At 38.4% G+C, this 25,155-nt stretch overlaps 1 protein-coding gene across 2 annotated transcripts in view; it reads right to left on the bottom strand.

Annotated features, from left to right (window-relative positions):
• mRpL37 (mitochondrial ribosomal protein L37) overlaps positions 1-25,155 on the bottom strand; it is a 73,863-nt gene that overhangs the window by 2,229 nt on the left and 46,479 nt on the right. For both annotated transcript variants that reach the window (XM_067153963.2, XM_067153964.2), the window contains exons 5-6: positions 16,571-16,863; positions 9,920-10,089 (exon numbers count right to left, since the gene is read on the bottom strand). In XM_067153963.2, the coding sequence (XP_067010064.1) occupies positions 9,920-10,089; positions 16,571-16,863 (463 nt within the window). The remainder of the gene's footprint in view (positions 1-9,919; positions 10,090-16,570; positions 16,864-25,155) is intronic.

Here is a 25,155-nt window from a genome sequence, read left to right as displayed (position 1 = left end):
ACGTCGCACCAACACAGAGATAGGTCTTATGGCGACGATGGGATAGGAAAGGCCTAGGAATGGGAAGGAAGCGGCCGTGACCTTAATTAAGGTACACCTGGTGTGAAAATGGGAAACCACGGAAAACCATCTTCAGGACTGCCGACAGTGGGGTTCAAACCCACTATCTCCCGATTACTGAATACTGGCCGCACTTAAGCGACTGCAGCTATCAAGCTCGGTACTACATTTTCTAACTACATTCTTAGATTAAGTGATGTTCAATGATATGTATATGTTATTTTACCTTGTGTTCTCAAGCAGATGAGGGTGATCGATTGTATATCGAAACTGGTTCTGCAGACGGTGTATTTTTAATGTAAATATATTGTACTTGTAACAAGAAGTATTGATTAGGTGGAATTATCCCCATTATATAATTGTGAGATTCATCAATACGGACATGAAAATAATAAACTATAATGACACCAGTAATTCAATTGATTGAGGAATATTTAATCGCTGTTCAGCTTGGGTGATGGCATGAAATTAAGTTTGGTATTGCATGATGTTTTAAATTTATTAACCCGGCAATGCCGTGCGGTACCAGTGTGCCTTACTTCAGATTTTCTCATACTGATTATTACTCACGACGCAAATCTGGCAACTCTGCTTTAGAATGTCAAGGTGATACTCCCTACAATGCCTGAAATCAACAGAGGGTTTTATTTGAGTGTTTGTTTGTGGCAACAACTGCTTGGAATTTGAGATCGTGTTGAGAGGAATAAAAATGACTGCCCGTCTAAAGTGAGTTGCTTTATTTTGTTTATTAACTTGGTTGTTTTGGTTTATTATCTTCAAATATCAGTCCATGATTTGAAATAACAAGAAATTGGTCAGCAATTCTGTGTTTGCTGTAATGATACTAATAATTCGGTTGGTATCGTATGGTACCGCATGGCGTTTACCGTACCTCTCGGTTCCTTTTCTCCTCCTTGCTTCTAAGGATGATTATAGAGAAAAAACTCATACTGTAGTTACTAATAATGATATATGTGTCATTCAATTGTATAATTACAGTTTTACTAAAAGATCCACGTCATAACATACGTGGAGAGTGTGATGTATCGCGTCCAATGATACGTGAACTTCATTCGAGTGGCTTGACACTTGAGGAGGTGCTACATGTTATTGGAGAAGAGGATACTGATGCCGAAGCCATATACATTAAACCACCGGAATGTTATGTATTACGGTATCAGATGAAGATCCGGGTGAAGAAAATGAAGGGGGTCTCGCAGATAACCTTATGGGAGGTGAACTCCGAGTACCAGCTGAAGTAGTGCTGAAACAGCAAATTCCGCACAGGAGTAGAGAATCCATGTCTGATAATGATACATGGCCCACGAAAAGAGAGAAATCATATCCTCCTCCACCAGCTATCTGGACGGCGGATAACCTAGTTCCCACAACAATCCACTTCCGTAGTCTGAAATTTTCCACGTTTTGAAATATGATGTTGACCGAAATATTTTTGAGTTTATAATAAAAGAATTGTTAAATATGCTGTTCCAGAGAGGTTTTACTAGGCTGACTCCTACTTTGCACTATAAAACACAAATCAAACTACCTGTTTAACAGTTATATTCATATAGGCCTATGCTTAATATTCAAGCTCCTTTATCTTCTGCCTTATATGAATCATAATGTTCCTGTAATAGAAAAGTTAGAACACATTTTCAATTTTAATTTGTGCTCAGAAAATCTTCTTTCAGTTCGAGTTTATAAAATAAGTAGGCCTAATATTTGTATTTAAGATGAGAATAGTATGAGAGGGAATTTTGCATCCTAAATGATATATTTTTCCTCTCTTAAATTTAACCAACTGGTAAAAATATATTTAATTCAGAGAAACTTAAACTAAGCTAGGTATTATTTTCATTGTTAGATATATTTAGAATTATGAGGTAGAGTAGCACTAGTGTAATGAGTTTTTTCAGGAAGATTTTCAAAATGTAAAATACTGTAGTGAAATGTGAATGATTGCTGGCTCTATCACTCTGTTCTGAAATATATCACATGAGGTTCTATTTATGAAGCAGAAGAATACTGTATTTTGTGATAAATCAATGGGAGAATGTTCTGTCATTGTACCAGGAATGGTTGAGGAAAAAAGGAGGAGATAGAAATATATACATTTCTTTGATTTCAAATACATGGCTATTATTTTTAAACATATAGCTTACAGGTTTCCATTGAATAAGCCTAATCTTCTGTCGAAGTGGCTTCTTGCTGTTAGAAGAGACAAGTTTGTTCCAACTTATTCCCACAGACTATGTTCAACTCACTTCACAGAAGCAATTTTTTGGCAATCTCAAGGGAACAAAATTCTGAAAGGTGATGCAGTGCCAACACGGTTTGACTTTCCAGATCATCTAAAAAAAGGTACTTATAGGTCAAGTAATTTGGATTAGATATTGTATTACTTCATTTTATTTTTATTCTTTCATCAATGATAATGTTTTGCATATGGTAGACCCAATAGGCCTATATATTTTTATTTTTCAGACTGAAAGGCTCCCCATAGGATTTAAAAAAGGAAGATTTTGGAGGGAAAAATCAACAAAATAACATCGTAGATCCCAGTCCATGTAGCAGTTCAGTCAATACTGTTACAAAGTGCATTTCATCTGAGTACAATTATTTTAGTGCAGAAAGCCCCACAAAACATATAAAAATCTTAGTATATCTCAGTAGATTTTAGATAGCTATTTTCCAAACCATATAGAAATCATAACTCAAGGTATACTCATCCTGATATACTATTTCATATCCTGGAAATAATAAAAAAAAGAAAAAAAAATATTCAGATGGGAATTAGTAATCAGGAAAGTATCTGCCATGTAACTTTCACAGAAACCATTCTGTTTCACAGGTTTTCTTTTTGCCAATATTACAGATTCTTGCTTTTGATACAACTGTTTGTAAATACTGTAAATATTGAAAGAACTGATGGCTCCAGTCTCCTCAGTCACAAGTAAAAGATTGTTTTTCTCTCATGATCTGTAAATCATACTGAAGTTATGAACTGCTGTGATTTGAAAATGACTTGGTATTTCCATGAAAGCTTAACTGCCGAGTCTAGGATTTAATTGCATGTGTCTATTCCGAATATGCAAACAAATCAGTTACAAACATGATCATTATAGTGTCCCTAATGTGAGCTACATATTCTTTCTTGAAAATTATTAGTTTAATCTACTGGTAGGTGTACAATGTTTTTCTGTTTTTGGAGAGTGTTCTCTAAATTTAAGGCATGTTTTTATCTACGTAGGTATATATTTACTATCAATAGTAGTGTATTTTGAAGTCTTCTTATCCAGTTTTCTAAATGTTGTTTTATTACGTCTGTTACTTATAGGCTAGCTATCCAAATGATTTGTGGAGATTTGTTCAATAACAAAGCAAATGTGTTCAGTTTGTACGCATAAGTATAATTTTCATGTTATTACCGCCTTGATTCTTGTATATTTATTGCGTGTATTCACGTTAGTCAGTGTAGGCTGTGCCATTTATTATTAATGAATAGCTAAGTTTCCCTGATGCTTGGAATGCAACATTTTCGTACAGATCTTCTGCTTTCTAAAGCGGCACCTTTTTAACATTTTATTTTGGATGTATCTAATGAACATCCTTTCTTACCATGTTTTCCTGTATTGCAGGAATAAAAATAACCTGTCGACAGGTGTTTTCATTTGTGCGTAATTGAAGTTAATGCATGAATTCCATACTACGATATCCTCGGCGAGATGTGGAGTGCCCGCAATATGGCGATACGCGCATGGACAGCTCTTCCCCAGTCACACGCTACTGCGCAGCCAGAGGTGTAGGGCCTTGGATGAGACTGCCAGAATTACTGCCAGATCAGTCTTCAAATCAGTCAAAAGCTGCTTTGTGTTATCTGCTAAATGTCTAAGAAAACTGTCCATTACAGGTAGAGATGGGAGATGAAGCTATGACCCAGATCGATTTCTTCAAACAGCAAAAATCCAATCATTTACCAGTGATATGTCCATCCAGCCATTCTCTTGAACACAAACATGTATCCCACCTGAAAATTTAACCCTCAGCATTATTTTTTGTTTAAATATACCATACGGATGTAGATTCTTTCCATCCGCAGTTACCACAAGCATGACTATGCGTCTTTGTATCTCACTTCCTGAAGTCTGCAGAGTAATGCTTGATTTTTTCCTTCTCTTCAATGGTTTGATTCTGAAACATGTCAAAATTCACTGGCATCTCGTCAACACTGCCTGTTGGGAAAACAAGTATGCCTTCTCTTTACTCTTTCTCTTAACATTTCAATGAATGTTGTTTGTTGTAGTAGTTTTCTGGCATTCTTTACCACAATGATGTTCAGCATCTTAATTCATAAGTCTAGTCATCCAGCACCTGCTCACTTCAAAATCTGGGGAACTGATGCCATACCTTGTAGCCATCGTGCGTGCTTTAAATTGCATCATTTCATGGGTAAATGTACATCCATCGCTACGTAGAGCCTACAGTTCTTTTCCACCTTTAGGAAATTTTCCTCTCTTTGGACCGTGGAAAACTTCTTTTTGAGTTTTTGTTTCTTGAAGTTCATTCTTCTGCTTATGTCAGTATCATACATTAAATTCAGACAATGTGAATTTATGACCTACTGCCCTGTTACCATGTTCTGCATGATGTACTACAGAGAGTTTAAATCCAGCTATACTGCTTGAATATTTCCCCATCACACTTGAAAGAAGAATTCCGCACCAATTGTACATTGTTTTATATTGCACTGACACACACAGGTCTTATGGCATGAAATAAATTTCATTTTGCATCCGTACTTACAATCATGTTATATAAGTTGAAAAACTAGTATACTGGTTCCACATCATTTTAAAACAAGGGGATATGTTTTGGTCGCATTATGCCATCTTCAGCTGTCTAGAAATAACTTAAAATTAATACATTAAAAGTTACAAAACATGAATAAAATTTACATTCATATGATATACTTATAAATTAAAATAAATGCATGTTGAAACATCATCAGATGAAAGAGTCGTTTGATGTAATCTGATGAAGTCAGAATGAGTTTGACATTGAACATTTCTATGTAGTAAATGACGATGATCTAATTAAAAATTTCTTCTGTTCCTTCAATTTTGTTTCACGTAAAAATATTGACAGTTGATTCATTAAAACTGTTGTTCCACTTCATATAAATACTTCTAAAATGTAGATTAAATTAATTTAATCGCAGCCAGACAACTGAGTGAAAATGAACTGCCGTCAAGTCATGTTGTGCGATATGATGTTTTTACAACTTTGAATTGTAAATAAACTTATATGTATTAACTAGGTAGAGCCAATATACTAGGTTTTTAACTTATATAGGTCTTATGGTGATGATGGGATAGGAAAGGACTAGAATTGGAAAGAAATAGTAAACCACTGAAAACCAAATTCAGGGCTGCTGACAGTTTGTGTTTGAATCCACCATCTCCCAAATGTAAGCTAACAGCGATGGAACCCTAAATGTGTGGCCAAATGCCACAACCAATACCTTCCCATTCCTAGCCCTTTCTTATCCCAGGTCCTCATCTACGATAGCCCACCCTGTGGGATAAGGCTTGGAAACAGAAAGAGTTACAATTGACAAATTTAATAGTAATGGTCCATATTGATATAATTTGATTAAGAACTTTATTTTATTTAAAGTTTTCACCTAATCTATACACATCACATCACAAGTGAAAATACATGCAATTTCAATGTCCAAGCATGATACGGTACATGTTTTGTTGCACTGGAAGACTTCTTAAAAAATTATTTAAAATAATAACTTAAAAGTAAAATCACAGTGAATGCCACTCTTGAATACACTGAATACTATTGAAGACATCAAACTGTCTTCTGAGAATCTTTAAAATGCACACTTAAAGGAACAACTAGAGTACAATCATTCTCTGTGAAAACTTTGTTAAAAACAATTGATGATGATGCTTCTTGTTTAAAGGGGCCTAACATCTAGGTCATTGACCCCTACTGGTACAAAATGAGACAAAATGTAATGACACATTAAAAGTCCAAAATCCTCCACTGACCAGAATTCAAAACATGAGGGCGAAGAATGAATAGATGGATATGAATTTAAAACAATCAGTGGATCCGACCCGCAATGCCTTACATTCACAGAAACTGACGTAAAACAATAGTATTACTGACCAACGGACTGCTTCTATAGCATAATACTGAATGGATGATATTTGTAGTCTAAAAAGAGTCCAAAATGCCGGGCTGAGTGGCTCAGACGGTTAAGGCGCTGGCCTTCTGACCCCAACTTGGAAGGTTCCATCCTGGCTTAGTCCGGTGGTATTTGAAGGTGCTCAGATATGTTAGCCTCGTGTCGTAGATTTACTGGCACATAAAAGAATTCCCGCGGGACTAAATTCCGGCACCTCGGCTTCTCCGAAAACCGTAAAAGAGTAGTTAGTGGGACGTAAAACAAATAACATTAATAAAAAAAGAAAAAAAAGAGTCCAAAATCCAAGTCATCGAGCCCTCATAATGGTACTTATCGCTAGGAAAGTAGAACCATGGTATTTGCCATGTTGCGGTACTAATCAAAAGTAGCGTAGACTCGCGGTATTCCACACATTATGGTACTATTTACAGGTAATGAAATTCGCACATGTAATACAGACCTATGGTGTTTCACACATTGCAGCACCATTTACAGGCAACGCAAACCTATGGTGTTCATCACATGTGTACTAACCACAGGGACTCGCACTATCCTTTGGTGTTCCTCATATAATGGGTACTAATCATAGGCAAGCCAGAACCATGGAGTCACTCCTACAGTGGTACTAATCACAGGTACTGTAAAAGCCGGCAACGCACTCTGTTGCTACTAATCACAAACCTATTTTGTACCTAACATAGTGGTACTACGCACAAGAAAAAGCAACCCATGGTGTTCCCCACATAGTGATACTAATCGCCAGTAGTTTCATGGTTCTAATACAATCATCCCTTGTTCAAAAATGATAAAGGTGTTTTAATTTATTCCACCTATTCAATACTTATATTATCACGTATAGTTGTTACATAATTAAATTCTTAGTTACATGGGACATGTTTCGCCCTCAATTAAGGGCATCTTCAGCCTAAATACAATAATCAAAAATACAACTAAATTAAAATTAATGCCGAAATTATTAAAGTCAGTTAGTTCGAATAAATTTAGGATACCTAATATATTTAATTCTTCAAACCCTAATACTCCTCCCATACCTACAGATATTAGGCCTACTTCCAGCAATGCAGTTGACTCCGCCCCTTTGTCAGCCTCGTCACATTTGACTCCACCCATCCTCTCCTCCCTTCCGCACTCCCCTATTCCTTCCCCTCCGAGTTCGCTACCGCCTCTGCAGCACAGTTATAACACCAGACTTAGAGCCAACAGACGGGCAGCAACCAACTCAACAGTAGTTAAGAAATAACAACTTCCACTTACATGTAAGTCCTCATCTGTTTCAAAATTATGTAAGACTGAATTCTCTCCTTACGTTCAATTTCTTATTTCTTCTTTTCCTTTTCTTACAGAAAACTTATTTCTGCATCTGTTGACATTTTCTGGCAAGGATTCAGCCATTTTATTACCTACCGGTGCTAACGGCCTCTTACAATTTTTCAATAGATGCTTCTGCCTTACTTACTACGAATTTCATCAATGGCCTTGAAAAGATTGTATTCATGACAATCAAGTTTATGCTTGTGTACACGCCCTCATGTCGTTGGCTTTTTATTACTACCACTTTGATTTTCCAATATTTTATATGAACTGTTTTAATTCGAATTTTAATAGAAGTTTTAGTCTCTGACAAGATTATAGTTTAATCATAAGACAGTTTTCCATTAGCATCTTTTTATTTTATCATTTTTCACTATTTTATTGTTCTGAATTTTAAGAACAGACTATAACTTTTAACTTCCACTTTTTATTTTAGTTGTATTTTTGATGATTGTATTTAACGTCCACTTTTAATTTAGTTGTATTTTTGATTATTGTATTTAGGCTGAAGATGCCCTTAATTGAGGGCGAAACATGTCCCATGTAACTAAGAAATTAATTATGTAACAACTATACGTGATAATACAAGTATTGAATAGGTGGAATAAATTAAAACACCTTTATCATTTTTGAACTGTTAAATTTTCAATACGGACCTAAAATGAGGTGTATAACATGTAATCATCCCTTGGTCGCCCCTTTTAGTCACCTCTTACGACAGGCATGGGATACCATGGGTGTATTCTTCATCTGCGCCCCCCCACCCACAGGGGGTTGTGTGTTTGGTCCCGAGAGATATTTTATTTCCCTCAAGTCTGCCGGCAAGCCGGTTAGGACCCCCCTATCCGCCACATGAGACGCGCCACGTGAGAGTATCACCTCTCCCCCTGCTACGCCAGTGTAGTAGGTTCGTGGTTAAAAACAATTAGTGGGTGATTGTAGCTTGATTAGTTTCAGTGTACTGATTGTGTGTGTGTTGAGCTATAACTCAGGGGGTGGAAGAGGAAAAGGACCTCGCTGTCAGTTGGTTTCAGCTTTCAAACAGAAATCTGGTCAATAACAAGGTCTGGAAAGAGAAAAAATATCTTGTTGATTAAAAGTGCTGGAGTGAATTGCATTTTGCATTCCCCCCCCCCCTTTCTTCTTGTTGTGAATTTTAAAATATTCTTAAGATATTTTGTAGAATGTAACCAAAACAAACTGTCGCACAGACATTTTCTAAAGATTCCTCAGAAGACAATTTTGATGTATTCAATAGTATTCAAGAGTGACATTCAATGTGATTTTACTTTTAAGTTATTATTTATAATAAGACGCTATGGCTGAAGAAGTCTTCCAGTAAGACGGAACATGTATCATATTATGCTTGGACATTGAAATTGCATGTACTTTTACTTGTGAAGTGATGTGTACTGATTAAGTGGATACTTTAAATAAAATAAAGTTCTTTAACAGAAACGAGCTTGTAAGGGGCTGGAAAGTAGTAACTGTGATGTTGGAGACCCAGAGGCCACACTCAACCATTGATCTACAGTGGGAGTCTAGGACGATACCAAATGATAAGCAGCATATAAGTGGAGGGAAGGCGGTAGGTAGGAGTAGACTGGATGTAGACAGCACAGATAATTTGGTGACAGATAAGTCCAGCTGGATAGTTCTTCGCAGAGAAGACTTGGTGAGAGTCCTGTCTTGTAACATTATAGGAGGACAGGTCTTTGGAGATGGAATTGATGTGTTTACCTCACATCCAGGTAGAGAGTATACAGCACGATCAAGAGTTTGATGGCTTTTCTTCTTCACCACTTAACATGGACATACCTGCAGACTATCTGATCAAAGATCAACCATTAATTATTTAAATAATACACAAAATTGTAAACATTACAGAAATAACATAATAATTTGGGGATATTAGGTTGCATAATGTTAATAATCTGCTGACATGTTTCGATCCTACGACCAGGATCGTCTTCAGAGCAATAACAAATAATCTATTTGCAACTGTCACTCCATACTAACCACACACAAGGTAGAGAGACCCTGTTAGAAATATAGTTCATTCCAGGACCTCCAGAGTCAAGGAGACAGTTGTTGACGAGTTAATATGGAGGGTAACCATCATCTACTCAGAATATAGCCATCACCTTTGTTAAAATTATTCCGATGTTTAACCATTTCTATCGGCTCGTGAATGATTCTAGGTATAAAATGTTTATCATTATAAATGACAGAAATAGCCTGCAGAAATCTTGCAGTATAAAATGAATGGTTCCAAATACTAACAGAGTAACAAAACAAAGATACTTCTGACAAGCAACTTACTCCGAAAGTTTGTCTGGCCTGTGCTGAAGCCATGGTAAAGCTGTGCATGAGCGATCTTCCCAGTATCTGGGTCTCAGTCACTGGAGTAGCAAAGAGATTCTGAACTTTTTCCTTGTCATAGAACACCACAGCTGTGTGGATGCTGGGGAAGTCACCATCTACATCAACAGCTGACAAACAAAGAAAATATCATAGCAAGAGGAAACAGAAAAAATTCTGTGAGAGAGCTTCATTTCCTAGTGCACAAAGTATATCGTATTATAAGATTACAAAACAATCCTTAATAAAGTTGAAGGAATTCAAAAACCACATTATAGACCTTCATTACAGACTATTGCGTTATGACTTTCAACAATCAGTCTGCACGCCTCTGTGAATGAATTAAGCACCTCCGTGATATTCTATCTGCAAATACCTCTGGCGTCTTGTTTAGGTCCACATCTCTTAAAATGATTCATGAAATAATGTTTGGATTGAACTTTTAACCAACTTTGCATATAAATGAGATTTGTAGTATAAACACTGTAATGTAATGAATATTTACAAGATTCTTTTGCTGAAGTGATTTAATGACTTACATCAACAATATACTCCAGAATCTTCAAGATATTGCTTCAGAATATATTTTCTTCTTAATTTAAGTAATAAAAAACAACAAATATCTCAAATCAGTCATATACAGGGCCTCTCATATAAACTCAGACCGAATGCACGGTGTTTGTACTCTACGCTATGGCAGTTGCCTCGGCCAAACTTACGTTGCGCACAGCCGCCCTGCTTTAAGCGTGTATACAATCTTACATGAAATCTTACCTTATAAAAGATGCTGGAAGTGTCGTCCTTCCTGGGTTATACAGGCATTGTATCTGGCAACCACATTCTGGCTGACACGAGTGAGTTCTGCCACTGTAATGTTTCTGATTTCATTCGTAATGTTTTCTTTCAGTTCCTCCAATGTGTGAGGATTTGTTCGATACACTTTTTCTTTCAGTTTACCCCACAAGTAAAAATCACACACTATTAGATCTGGAGAATGAGGGGGAAATAGACTAGCACTAATCACTCTGTCTGCAAACACTTCCGAGATTGTAAGAAGGGAATCTTCTGCTGTATGAGCAGGGGCTGAATCTCACTGAAACCACCCACATGATTCTTCTTCCATTAACTGATAGAAGAATGGCATCAAAATGTCATTTTGGTACCTCTCTGCAGTTACTGTGGTCATTATTAAAAAAATCAATTATTCGTCTTGCACTAACAGCACACCAAAAACCAATGTTCCCATCATAATGAGGGACTTCATAAACACCATTAGGATTTTCTGCACAGCAACAGCATGAGTTTTGACTGTTCACATGACCATTAAGATGAAACTAGAACTTTTAGATATGAAAATATGGTGATATGGATGTTGATTCCCATATGGAAACCAAAATATTTGTCCTGAATGAGTAAATTTATAATACCAATATAAATGGTCCGTTATTGGACATTATAAATTTTCCAGTTAACTCATTCCTGGTTGCTAGCATTTCACCCCAGTGTGCTAAGTTGGGCAACCAGGAATGAGTTAGCTCGAAAATTTATATTCTCCAATAACGGACCATTTATATTGGTATTATAAATTTACTCATTCGGGACAAATATTTTGGTTTCCCTATGTGAATCAACATTTATATCATTTGATGGCCAGGCAGGCATCAATTTTTGGTAATGAGACAAAGTCTCTCATAGTGAACTGGCACTGCCGGTAAGTAGCCTGCGCAGTGGCCTCCACGCTATGCATTAGCCATGTGTCTTGGTGGGTGTGCTATTTTCCAACTGATGAGCCCAACTTAGCACACTGGGGTGAAATACTGGCAACCAGGAATGAGTTAGCTGGAAAATTTATAATGTCCAATAACGTACCAACTATATTGGTATGAAAATACGGTGTTGCAATGATAACTGTCTTACCATGTTAACAGCTAAGATTCAGACTGGCAACTCATGCTTTCCAGGACAAACACACGCAGGCTGTTTGCAAGGTCAAGAACTATGCGTGTGCCTCCCATACTGCAGCTGCCGTAACACAGAGTACAAACACCGTGCGTTCCGTCTGGGTTTATATGAGAGACCCTGTATACTGTTTATCCTAGTATGTGAACTCCCACAGGGTTTTTTGCATGCCCGTTGAACTCAATAGCTGCAGTCGCTTAAGTGCGGCCAGTATCCAGTATTTGGGAGATAGTGGGTTTGAACCACACTGTTGGCAGCCCTGAAGATGGTTTTCCATTTTCACACCAGGCAGATGCTGGGACTGTACCTTAATTAACGCCGCGGCCGCTTCCTTCCCATTCCTAGCGCTTTCCTGTCCCATCATCATCATAAGACCTACCTGTGTCAATGCAACGTAAAGCAACTCCAAAAAAAAAAAAAAAAAAATGCTCTTTCCCCATTGTTTTTCATATTCTACATCACTGATATGCCTGCAACCACATCAAGGAAATGATGGACACTAACCATCTAGGACAAAACATAGGAGGTCAATGAAACCATGCTAGCTAAAGACTTGTCTGTCACGAATAAATATTTTTGAGAATGCATAGTCCTTAAAAAACCAAGGTATTCTGCTTTTATTTGAATAATAAAATTACAAGACAGGGAAGTAGAAATATTATTTGAAGTCATCCGTCATTTAGACAACACCTCACCTAGACTGCAGCTAAAATAAATATGGGGATCATCATCCAGAAACTGTGCAGCAGAAAATGGCAATCCTTGGCCTCAACACTAAGATGTTCTGAACTCCATTTGGTTTACTCGGTTGTAGAAAACTGTCTCTCTGTAACGCTGAATAGTCCCTGCTCAAGTTTGGTGGAGGTCCAACTGAACAGGGCAATACAGATAATAAGTGGGGCAATAAAGCAACCTCTACCAACTGGCTTCTGATACCAAGTCATATTCTGCTAGCACAGCTTAGAAGAGAACAAGCTTTAATCTAAGAATACTATATGATTGTGCAGCTCCCTCAACTCCCATGTCACTTAGACATTGCAGATCTTAAGAGACATACATAATGAGCCATTGCATTATGACCAGGAACATTTAGCATGCCAGGAGCAGGGAGAGTAACATGTGACATGCAGGCAGCATGGCATATGTAGGGCAGGTCTACAGGCTTGCTGTTAGTAGTACTTCCAGTATCAGAATGGGAAAAGCGGCCAATCTATCAGTGTTTGACTGGGGGCAAATTGTGATGGCATGCTGACTTCGTACTAGCATCTCTCAAATGGCATGACTTGTGGGCTGCTCTCATACCACTGTTCTGAGCATGTATCAAAAGTTGTGCAATGATGGGCAAACGACGATGTGTCATTCAGCCATGTGCCGACAGTGGCTCATTGATGCCAGAGGCCACCAGAGGCTGTCACACATTATGCGGAGCGACCATGGGGCCACAGTTCGAGAAATTACTAACAGGTACGACAGTAATGACCAGGCCAATATTTCCCAGCACACAGTTCATCAAACACTGCTGTGGAGCAGACTGCAGAGACAACAACCCAACTGTACCCCAATGCTGAATACATTCCACCAAAAGCAGTTCATATGGTGGGCACAAAATCATCACCACTGGACTATGGATGATTAGAAATAGGTCAATTGGTTGATGAATCCAGATTCCTGGTTCATCACATCGATGGTATATAATGTGAATATTCAGTTAATTAATTCATTAATTAATAATAAACACACATATATACTGTATTTCCTAATACTAGACGACCCCCCCCCCCCCTTTTTTTCCTTCCAAAAAATTAAATCAGGCTTAAAAAGTGCTTTGTGGTATCATAATTTTATTTATAACAAATTTCAAATTTAATTTGAGAAAAAATAAACACACACAAGTATCATGTAAATCCTACCTACTTCCCTAAGCATTCCATTAGAAGTACCTGATACTGTCTTTGAAAGTTCACGGAATTCCTCTTCCCGAGACCGCATTCGTATCACATCTCATGTTATGGCCATTCCGACCTTGTGTTTTTCGGGCACATATTTTACAAATTCATGTTCGTCTTCTTTAAAGTGTTCTTGTTGCGGGCCATTGAATGCCTTTCTACTACAGTACACATTTTTAGACTATCTTTGTCTTCATTCCACGCCAAACATATGGCTTTAGTTATGCTGTATTTTCTTGTGGCTGCATTAACTATTAACTTAAAATTGCCATCATAATAACTAAGAGAACCCGTTGAAAATTTGGCGGCAATACTTGTTTCACGAGTGTCCACAATATTCAGAACTAAGTAATTTTTTATTTTCCACCTCGTCAATACATTAGTTGCTTAAGGCAACGTGGTACATGTTTCGTATATTATTAACATCTTCAGCCACATAACACTGTTTAGATGAAAAATTCATATATTGACAAAGTATCAATGCTTTGAGAGAAAGTGTCCTTAAAAGTAGCATATGTCATCTAAACAGTGTTATGTGGCTGAAGATGTTAATAATATACGAAACATGTACCACTTTAAAAAAATAAGTTGCCTTAAGCAACTAATGTATTGACAAGGTGAAAAGTAAAAAATTACTTAGTTGTCAATCTGTTAAAGTGCCATATGGACCATGAAGTTGATTTTGTGTCCACCATATGACGATCCATCACAAAAATATTCCTGTTGTCCTGTTACTTTTATTAAACGTTAGGTACAACCAGCTGTCACTATATGCAAGTCTCCCTTGCCGGCTTCGGCCGCTAGGGATGTACAGTATAATGAAGATGCGGACGTTGAAGGTTTACGGGTTTTGTGTGCTGCGTTATGGCCATTCATTCCTTGAGTTTTTCGACTTCTTTAAAGCGTTCTTTCTGAATGTACAGAACACATTTTTTAAAGTTATCTTTGTTTTCATGCTAACACCGAACATTGGCTTTAGTTATGCCATATCTCCTTGCGGCTGCACAATTATTCTTCATTTCCATGTGTTTAATAACCATTAACTTAAAATTGGCATCATAATATCTAAGAGAACCTGTTGAAAATTTGCCGGCAATACCTGTTCCACGTGTGTCTACAATATGATGAACCATCACAAAAATATTTCTGTTGTCTATAAAACTGTTATTTTTATTAACCGTCAGGTACAACCGGCTGTCGCTATACGCAAGTCTTGCTTGCCGGCTTCAGGGGCTAGGAATGTACAGTATAATGAAGATGTGGACGTTGAAGGTCAACGGGTTTTGTGCGCTGTGTTATGGCCATTCATCTCTTGCGGTTTTCACACACATGCCCCACAATTTCATCTTCAACTTATTTAAAGTGTTCTTACTGCGGGCTACTGAAGGCATTTTTTGTACAGTATGAATTTTTTAAAGCTATCTTTGTATTCACGCTAACGCCGAACGTTGGTTTTAATTATGCCATATTTCCTTATGGCTGCACAATTATTCTTCATTTCTGCATGTTTAATAACCATTAACTTAAAACTGGTATCATAATATCTAAGAGAACCCATTGAAAATTTGCAGGCAATACCTGTTCCACATGTTTACAATACGACGAATTATCACGAAAATATTCCTATCTATAAAACTGTTACTTTGACTAAGCGTCAGATACAGTAGACGCGTTATAACTCTGGGACTGAGTACAGGTAGTCGTGGCTATTCTAAGAATTCCAAGGGTCGCATCCTTGCTATTCCAATTCGAATGACATTTCCTGCGCAGCTAGGGCTCGGAAGTACGGTACATTATGATCGACCTCGCAATTAGTTCAAGAGAGTAATGTTTTGATGCCATTCTGTAGATGTGAGAAACTTTTTGTAGAAGCTATTAGAATATCATTCTCTCTTCACTATTTTCCAAGAACCAGTGACGTTACACAGAGGAACTGCCGCGGCTAGCAATGTATAATGAAGACGCCGACGTTGAAGGTCAACGAGTTCTGTGTGCTCACGCGGGGTTAAAGGGAAGCAGCGTGGTTACCGTGGTAGCTGCTGGTGGTGTCCACTACTGTTATGTTGCAAATGCAAGATGACCCTTGATTTTTCACATGAAATTCTGAGAAAAAAACCCATTGTCTTGGATTCAGAGAAATACGGTATATTTGTCCTCAATTATTTCTTTTCCACTATGGATATTTATCTAGTATGACCAGGGTTATCTGCTATGGCATGGAATAAACCATATACCCAGGGACTCATTGCCAAATCTTGGATGGTGGTAAATAACCAGACTATTTATAGGGGTCAACAACTTCAGACAGAGGAACTGCTTCATTTGGATGCTGGTTTTCCACTGGAGGAAACACCACTGATCTCAAGAAGGAAGTCTGTGTTTTCCATGCTAGGGGTAGCCTCATTGAAACATGGCAGTTAGGTATAAAATGCCTTTAGGTGTAACAAGTCCACTGGAATAATAGAAAGCATGAAAGTGGATTAGGTCAAAGCACTAAGAAGTACCCCAAAAGCAAAGCACATCTCTTGTCTCTCCAGGAAGGTGCGCATAATGGATAGAAGTCAATGATCCACTGCGTGCCCCAGGAGCTCCCTGGATAATGACGATGATAAAGATGATGATGATGATGATAAGAATAAGTACAAGAAGAAGAAGAACCAACTTTATGCAAATATGAAGAAAAAAAAGGAATGAACAGGATACTTACGATACAGATCCTTAATCTCATAAGCTTCTTCCTTTTCCAAACTAATAACAGGCATGATAGGATGTAAATCTGGTAGAGGAATATTCTGTGCTTCTTTTACAGCTTCTCTGTCTGCTATAGGGGACAAATAACGTGATGATGTCAGAAGTAAATCTGCTGTAACCTCAAACTGAAGTGTGTTGCCATCTTTCTCCAGGGGGACAGCAAAGAAGCTATCATTTACTGATGACATTCCCAGCGATTTCCCCATAATAGCTTCACTCAGATGAAGGAACTTCATATAAAGTAGGGAACTGAAACAGTTTAAAAATCTATATAAATATAATTATAATTTTTTTCTATATACAAATTTTTGCCTCAGCTTTGCATTTTCTTTTCCTGTATTAGGTTCAGTTTAATTTTGTCCTTCTGTCTGTTTGTTATCACATCATAGGAAAATGGTTTAACAGTTAAGGGACAGCTTGGCTGGACACCCTTCCTTCCAAAATGCCTGGCAAACTGATCAATGAAATACCTCAATAGTTGTTGCAATTCTTCCCATTCCCTTGCTTACAGACAGGTTGCTTTCATCCAAATCAGAAGGTAACTTACTAATCTTATCACTCTATGAAGCATTTCATCCCTGCCTTCCCACTATATTCACCAATCAGGTCTAATTTTGTCTATTCCTGCTGCTTTATGAAAATCCTTTCCACTTCCTTAAGCGTAATTTCACTGATGTCATTGTCCTCTTCCCCATGAGCTCCTTTATGGATCTTGTACCTCTACCCTCCCATGAGTAGCAGTGAATAGCCTGATGCTTGAAGACCAGCACCAGGATTAAATATTTGAACAACTTCAAATACCACTGAACCGCACCGAGATTGATGCTGCTTACTTGAACTCAGAAGGCCAGTGCTCTACTGGGCGAACTTATCAGCATGTGAGGAATGTAGTTTTCTGAACTTTCATCTCAAAAAAATTTTCCTTATGAGACAAAATAACAGAGATATTTATGAATTTAGATTTTTACTGTTGACTCTATCAATGGTTTTATGATATGCTGTAGTACTGGAATTGTATTTCTTAATATGCTGGCATAAGGTTGGGAGAACCTTCAAATACTACTGGACTGAGAAATCAAACTCACCAACTTGGACTCAAAAGGCCGCTCAGCCTGACAGAGTTAGATAAACTATGGTCTAAAAATGGGGACTCCGAATTCTTTAGTGCGACAATGTGTAGAAGAGGTTTAGGTAAAAAATTCTTCTCAGGAACACTACAATCAGAGGATTTGAGAATGCAGAATATCCACCCAACTACAATAGTGTCACATGCCCAGTCACCCTTTACAGATCTGAAAGTTGGCTGGTCACCATCGAACATGAGCAACCTCTGCATATTCTGGAAACATGCATGTTATGATAGGTGCGGGGCTACCTTACAAGCCGGCCCCACGGTGTGGGGGTAGCGTGCCTGCCTCTTACCTGAAGGCCCCGGGTTCAATTCCCGGTCAGGTCAGGGATTTTTACCTGAATCTGAGGGCTGGTTCGAGGTCCACTCAGCCTACGTGATTACAACTGAGGAGCCATCTGATAGTGAGGTGGTGGCCCTGGTCTAGAAAGCCAAGAATAACTGCCAAGAGGATTTGTCGTGCTGATCACACGATACCTCATAATCTGCAGGCCATCCGGATGAGCAGCGGTCGTTTGTTAGGCCGTGGCCTTTCGGGGCTGTCGCGCCATGGTGGGGTGTTGGTTTTTTTTTGGGCCACCTCACAAGAAAACACGGCATCAAGAATGAAGATGAGGCATGAGTGGCATCCATCCAAGAGAAAATGCGACAGGCCCATACAGGTTGGTACGACTATGTTGTATGCAGTAATAAATAGTCTATGGCCAGAAGGGCTTTCTGCTTAAGCCCAGCCTAGAAGCACATCGGCATGGCCAACCTAAGAAACACCAGCTTGACTTGCTGAAAGAGGACATGAAACTTCCAAGTGCCAGCCCCAATAATGCCCTTGATTGGCAGAATTGGTGATTAGCCTGTAAGAAAGCCAGGCATTTTGGAAGAAAGGACGTCCAACCAAGCTGTTCCTGAACTTAAATATGAATTTCAGGACAAAACACTATGAAGAGGAATCGTGCCAACGAAGTGTTAATGTCAAGCTGCTACTTCAAATCTGCTGAAAAGTGTTGTCCTGAAACAAAGTTTAAATAAACATGTAACTAAATAATTTCCACCCAGATTAATTTACCTGAAAATGTTTAAAACCAAACATTTGCCTTTAAAGAATCAACACTCAAAACTGCAAGATACAAGCTGGGAGAATGAACAGGAGGAGGATACCAAAACTAACCATACAATAGGTGCTCACTGAGAAGAAATCTATTGGGCATTTGATTAAAAGATGGAGTAATAGACCACATGGTCTGATATTTGGCTGGAAGATGAAGGATTAAAATGTGCAGGAAAAATTTATTTCACTCCTAGCAACCATTAGTATAGAAAATCGAGGGAATGGATCATAAGTTTTAATGCCGTATGTACATTAATTTCTCTTTTTTTATCAGGTCGTATGTCATATTTGTATACAAAGGAAAGAGTGATAAACATGTGTATGACCACCCTTATCCCGTTTCTCTAGAGGGTCGGGTATGAAGTGAAGTGAATCTTTGTAGCAAGCTTTCACGAATAGAAGCCCTTCCTGATGTTAACCTCATCAGAGGAGATAATGAGAAGAAATTAATGATAAAGGGTGATAAACATAAAGCAGATAATTACATGCCAGCCAGCTTGACACATGTTATTTGTAAGCTCTCGGAAAGTGTTCTTTCTGATTATATTAGACATGTTTGTGAAATTACTAACTGGTTTGATAGAAGGCAGTTTGGGTTTAGGAAAGGTTATTCCTGTGATGCTTAACTAACAAGATATAGCAGATACCGTAAAATCTCGAATACCACCCGCACTGTTTTTTTGAAAATATTGCTTCCAAAATTGAGTGTGGGTCTTATTTAAACTTTTGGGAAATTTATCTTTCTGAATGTGCATAAACCGGGCATCACCGCCGGTGCGGCTTGGCAACAATGCTCTTTCCGCTCTCAGTATACGCTACTTCCGCGCTTGGTGTCAGTCTCACGCACGTTCTCAGAGTATCAACATGAATTCCACAAAGCGTTTGCGATCTTTTACTGCGAGTGAGAAACTGAAAGTAGTTCGGGAAGCCGAAATTATTGGAAATCATGACGCCGGTAGGAAATACGATATTGACGAGTCGTGTATTCGCAATGGGGGAAAGAAGAAAAATGTGCTATTAACATGTAGTGGTTATCGTAGAGCTTTTCGTGGACTAAGTGTACAGTTTCCAGAAATTGGAAAAAAACGTTATAAATATGTGACAGAAAGGCGGGAATTGGGATATGGTGTGTCAACCGAAATGTGTCAGCTAAAGGCATTAGAGATCGCAAAGGAACTTTCATCGGAAGGGTTTAAGGCAAGCTGAGGATGAGTTTGTAATTTTTATAAAAGAAATGGGTTGAGCGTACGAAGGCGTACCTCAATTTCACAGCGTCTTCCTGGTGCCTACGATGAGAAGTTATTGTCGTTTCAGTGTCTCATAATTCGGTTGCGGAAGGAAAATGCGTATTTGCTTTCCCAAATTGGCAATGCAGATATGACACCAGTCTACTTTGAAATGCCAATGGACAGGACTGTGAATGTTAAGGGTGCGAAAAGTGTTACCATTAGAACAGGTGGTATGGCTTTTAGTGCCGGGAGTGTCCGAAGACAAGTTCGGCTCGCCAGGTGCAGGTCTTTCTATTCGACACCCGTAGGTGACCTGCGCGTCGTGATGAGGATGAAATGATGATGAAGACAGCACATACACCCAGCCCCCGTGCCATTGGAATTAACCAATTAAGGTTAAAATCCCCGACCCGGCCGGGAATCGAACCCGGGACCCTCTGGACCAAAGGCCAGTACGCTGACCGTTCAGCCAACGAGTCGGACAAAGAACAGGTGGTAATGAAAAACAACAGCGTACGGTAAAGTTGTGTATTCTCGCCGACGGAACCAAATTGTGGCCGTACATTTTTCTCAAGCGAAAGACGCTTCCTAAAAATCTACCCGCTGGTGTTATCATCAGATCTCAGAACTCCGGCTGGATGGACAGTTCACTTGTGGAAGAATGGGTAAAGTATGTCTGGCAACGTCACCTTGGTGCATTATTGAGACAAAAGAGCTTGCTTGTTCTCAACAGTTACCGCGGCCACACAACAGACGCTGTGAAGAAACATATCAAGGATGGGAAAACCGACCTAGCAGTCATTCCGGGTAGGATGACATATATGTTACAGCTGCTGGATGTCTGCGTGAACTGTCCATTTAAAGCAGCCTTGATACAGCTCTATACAGAATCGATGGTGGCTGATAATCACACACTGACGCCAAATGGTCGCATTCAACGCCCGGAAGTTCAGCTGCTGTGTTCGTGGATTTTGACTGCATGGAATCGTATCCCTGGAGACCTTATATGGAAGAGCTTCAGAAAATGTAGCATTTCTAATGCTATGGATGGCAGCAATGATGACATTTTGTGGGAAGGTAATGGTGATGAAAGTTCCGAAGTTGGTACTGATGATGATGATGATGATGATGATGATGATGATGATGATGATGAATGAACTCATTGGATATCGTTCTGGAAATGTTTGTTTACTTTTATTTGTATTTTCTAATCGTTTGATGTGTGTTAGTAAAGATTGTAAATAATTTTGACTTCACTGTTTTTTTATTTTTTTTATTTTGTCCTTTCAAAATAAGGGTGCGGGTCTTATTCGGTGGCGGGTGGTATTCGAGATTATATAGTATTTTATATTCAGAGATCAAATGGAATGTATCACTATTGACCTATCCAAGGCCTTTGTTAGGGAAAGTAATGGATAAAAATGTCAAATGGCACCACATATATGAGCAGCATCTGTGGATGGATAGAACAAACTGGAGGAGGCTCGTACACAACCGCACCCGGTTTGCTGGAGAGAAGAAATGATGATGATGATGATGATGATGATGATGATGATGATGATGATGATGATGATTGACTACATGAAAGAGTGATTGAATGTGTTGCTAAATTTCTAGAAAATTGAACTATGAGAATTAGAGTAGGTGAAGCATTACCTAATCCTGTAATAATTAAGAAATGGGTCCCACAAGGCAGTATAGTAGGACCTATGTATTTTCACATATATATATATCAATCAGTGGAATTGGTTCTAGTGGAAGCCATTTCTTTTCAGTTTCGACTCAGTTAATTTATAACTGTTAGGTTCTTCAGTCTGTTGAAACTAATTTATGAATAAATAAAATTTAGAATAACCCACTGAGAGCCCTGGAAGTGCAAGAACGGAAATTCCTGAGAAGAATAATAGGGCCAAGGATCCTACCAGATGGAAGGCGATGGTACAAACCCAACAATGAGCTCTACCAGCATCAAGAAAACCTCATAGATGCCATCAGGAGAAAACGTCTGACTTTCTATGGACACCTATACAGAATGGATCCTAATAGATTATCCCATAAGATCTTCAAGATTGCTAACAAAGGCAAAGCTACTGGATTCCCCTGGACCAAACAAGTGGACAAAGATCTTGCAGAGCTTAATATTAATCAAGCCGCCATTACTGACAGAAATGCATACCGTTTAATGATCAAAACTAAACCTTTCCTAACATCCCTTACATCAGCTAGCCACAAAGGAGCCGGGAATTCGTCAGAGGAGCACAGGAAATAATTCAGCGAGAAAATGAAGGAATATTGGGCCAACAGGAAGGCTCAAGAGGCCACTAAGAACACAATCCAGTATGCCAAAAGGGGCAGACGACGACAAAAACACAGCTAGAACACAAGCACCATGGTCCACAGATGGCCGAAACGCAAAGAAAAAAAATAATTTAGAATATACCTGGAAGGAAAACCCCTTAACAGATTATACCTGAAAAAGGAACAATTTAATTAAAATAGAATAACAGGTTTCCTTATTGAAAGAACATCATCAAATTGTATCAAATCACACACTTTTTAAATATTATACAGTAACTTATGAATTGACTAATACAGCAGAAGTCTGCTATAGCGAGTACGGCATATAACGAAAACACCACTATAATGACAGTTTTTGTCTGTCCCTTCAAAATTCCTATATTAATCCTTTAACGCCGAAATTATTTTTTCGTCCGTTTTCTTTGAAATTCGTCTAAATCACTTCAGGTCCATAGTATAACATAACTACAAAATATTAAGCTCATACTTTTCACGGTTTCGTCGTTAGGTGGCGTGTTCATATGATCACGCTAGGCGGATGTGTTAGCATTTCGGTCTGTATAGCATTTCTTTAGTATTTATAGATTTTATGTATTGATATTGATAAATTACGAACAAAATACACTAAAATAAACTAAAGATGGTAATTTATGAAGAATATACATTAATAACAATATGTACATACATAAATAAAGCAATAGAAGTCTCAAGATATTCGTAATATATTACATTCAAGTTATCTAATTCACAGAAATTACCGAATAGGAACAAATATAAGAACTTCATAAGAAATGCTTCACATTGTATGAAATAGGACAAAGCATGGAACACAGAGTCCAACATTACATTTTATGCACTCGGTGCGAACAGTACTAGAGCATTCCTTTCCAGCACAGCGTCGTCAATTGCAGGGCGCTACGAGGTGCCCAATCCCGTCAAGTCGTACATCATCAATGACATTACTCTGCTGGATACTGTATCTTGAGGTGATGGGGCGGCCTCTTCCTACTGGCGTTATTTTGAACTTATGTAGATATGTTTGCACAATGTGGCAACAAAATTCTAGATGTGACAAATCACATCCAGACCTCCTTAGCAGTAACAATGAATTGTGAATGGATACATCCAGGAGCCATGTGAATAGCGACCACCACCGTTTCTTTCCACGTATGCCTACTGTGGCGCGGTCCCCTTTAGTATGAGTATAGTAATAAACAATATATAAATTATGGTATAGTCTCTAGTAGTTGCAGTTGAGCAGGCCTATACAAAACAACACTTCAACTAATGTGGAAGCGAATCTCACAAATCAATCCAAGGTCAAATGTGCCCAGGAGTAAGCAGAGCGCAGGGAAGTGTAAAGTACTCTAATATTTACACAGTTCGAAGGCCGTGTTTAAGTCACCAGAGATCCCAATACATTAACAAAGCAACGTGCAAGGAGTATTTTGGGCCATAACCCTAGAGGAAATCTGAAGTAGGTACATGTAAGATAATGAAGAGGAAGGGATCATGTAAGAAAGAACTCCCCAAACAACAGGTTTGAAAATAACAAATATATTGAACAATATCAAAGGTAATGACAGATAATTCCACAGGAACAGATAAAATGTATCATCTTCGGGTACATACAAGTATGAGTTATGTGCAAATCACACAAGTTATTATTATTATCGCAGGTGCATACAGATACTGGAAAAAGGGAGAATACACTACTTATTATCGTTGTCTTTGGTATGCATAGCTGAAATTCACAGATATCTATCATTGGCAAATAGGAACACGAAAACAAGGGAAAAAATATAAGTTACAATTGCTTTGAGTAGTCTATGTACAAGGACACAATGAAAGAGGAATTATACTCGTTATTACACTCATCTTTGGTAAGCACAGGTACAAAAGGAGAACCATGCGAGCTCTTCTTCTTCTTCTTCTTCTTCTTCTTCTTCTTCTTATTATTATTATTATTATTATTATTATTATTATTACATTTGAGATTCAAAACGGAGACTTGGACAAGAATTGTGACCCTCAGAAAAAACAAGTTTTGAAACGAACATTCCCAAGGCTAGTGAACAAGCTAGTATAATAACATCTGATCCCCCAAAGCTCTAACACGCTTACTTGAAAGGGGCAAAATCCTAGAATGTTCAAAAGGTAAACATTAAAATTACAATCGAATAGGCAGACCACAACATTTCCACAATCACTTCCTCACTATGATTAAATCTAACTGATAAGAAATCGGGAAAGGAGGGAGGAAAGGAAGTAAAAAAAAGGAAGGAGCAAGAAAGAAAAGTAAGTAAGCGAGAACGATGGGATGGGAAGTCCTGAGAAGATCAGGCTGCCGAGTCCCCAGCTCAAGATGACGGAAAGCAATGTTCATTACACCACCCGAGAAGTTTACAAGTTACTATTTCGTTGCAAGTCCAGCACTCCTTTGCCTCCACATTCCAAATAATAAAGTCCAAATGGAAGATATTAGTGCATCACAGCTACGTCGAGTCCTGATGGGACTAGAGTTCAAGTTTCAGCAGTAGCAAAGCCCATGCAGGGGAAAAAAGGGCAGTTATGAAAACATGATAGTAATAATAAGTATCTGCTCACCCAGTCAGTAGAGAAGAACAAAGTGAAATTAAAATTCACACGGTCTAGCCGTGTACACTACTACACAACTCCCACTGCCTATTACAGTGTCCGAGATCACAGCTGATCGCCCAACGAAGGAAAGCGGCGAGTATATATACAAGGCAGGGAGCGGAATCTAGAAATTACTGGGG

This window comes from Anabrus simplex, chromosome 9, assembly GCF_040414725.1.
Source record: "Anabrus simplex isolate iqAnaSimp1 chromosome 9, ASM4041472v1, whole genome shotgun sequence".
Taxonomy (NCBI): Eukaryota; Metazoa; Arthropoda; class Insecta; order Orthoptera; family Tettigoniidae; genus Anabrus; species Anabrus simplex.
The sequence above is the reverse complement of the archived record's forward strand: the minus strand, read 5'-3'. Positions and strand labels throughout refer to the sequence as shown.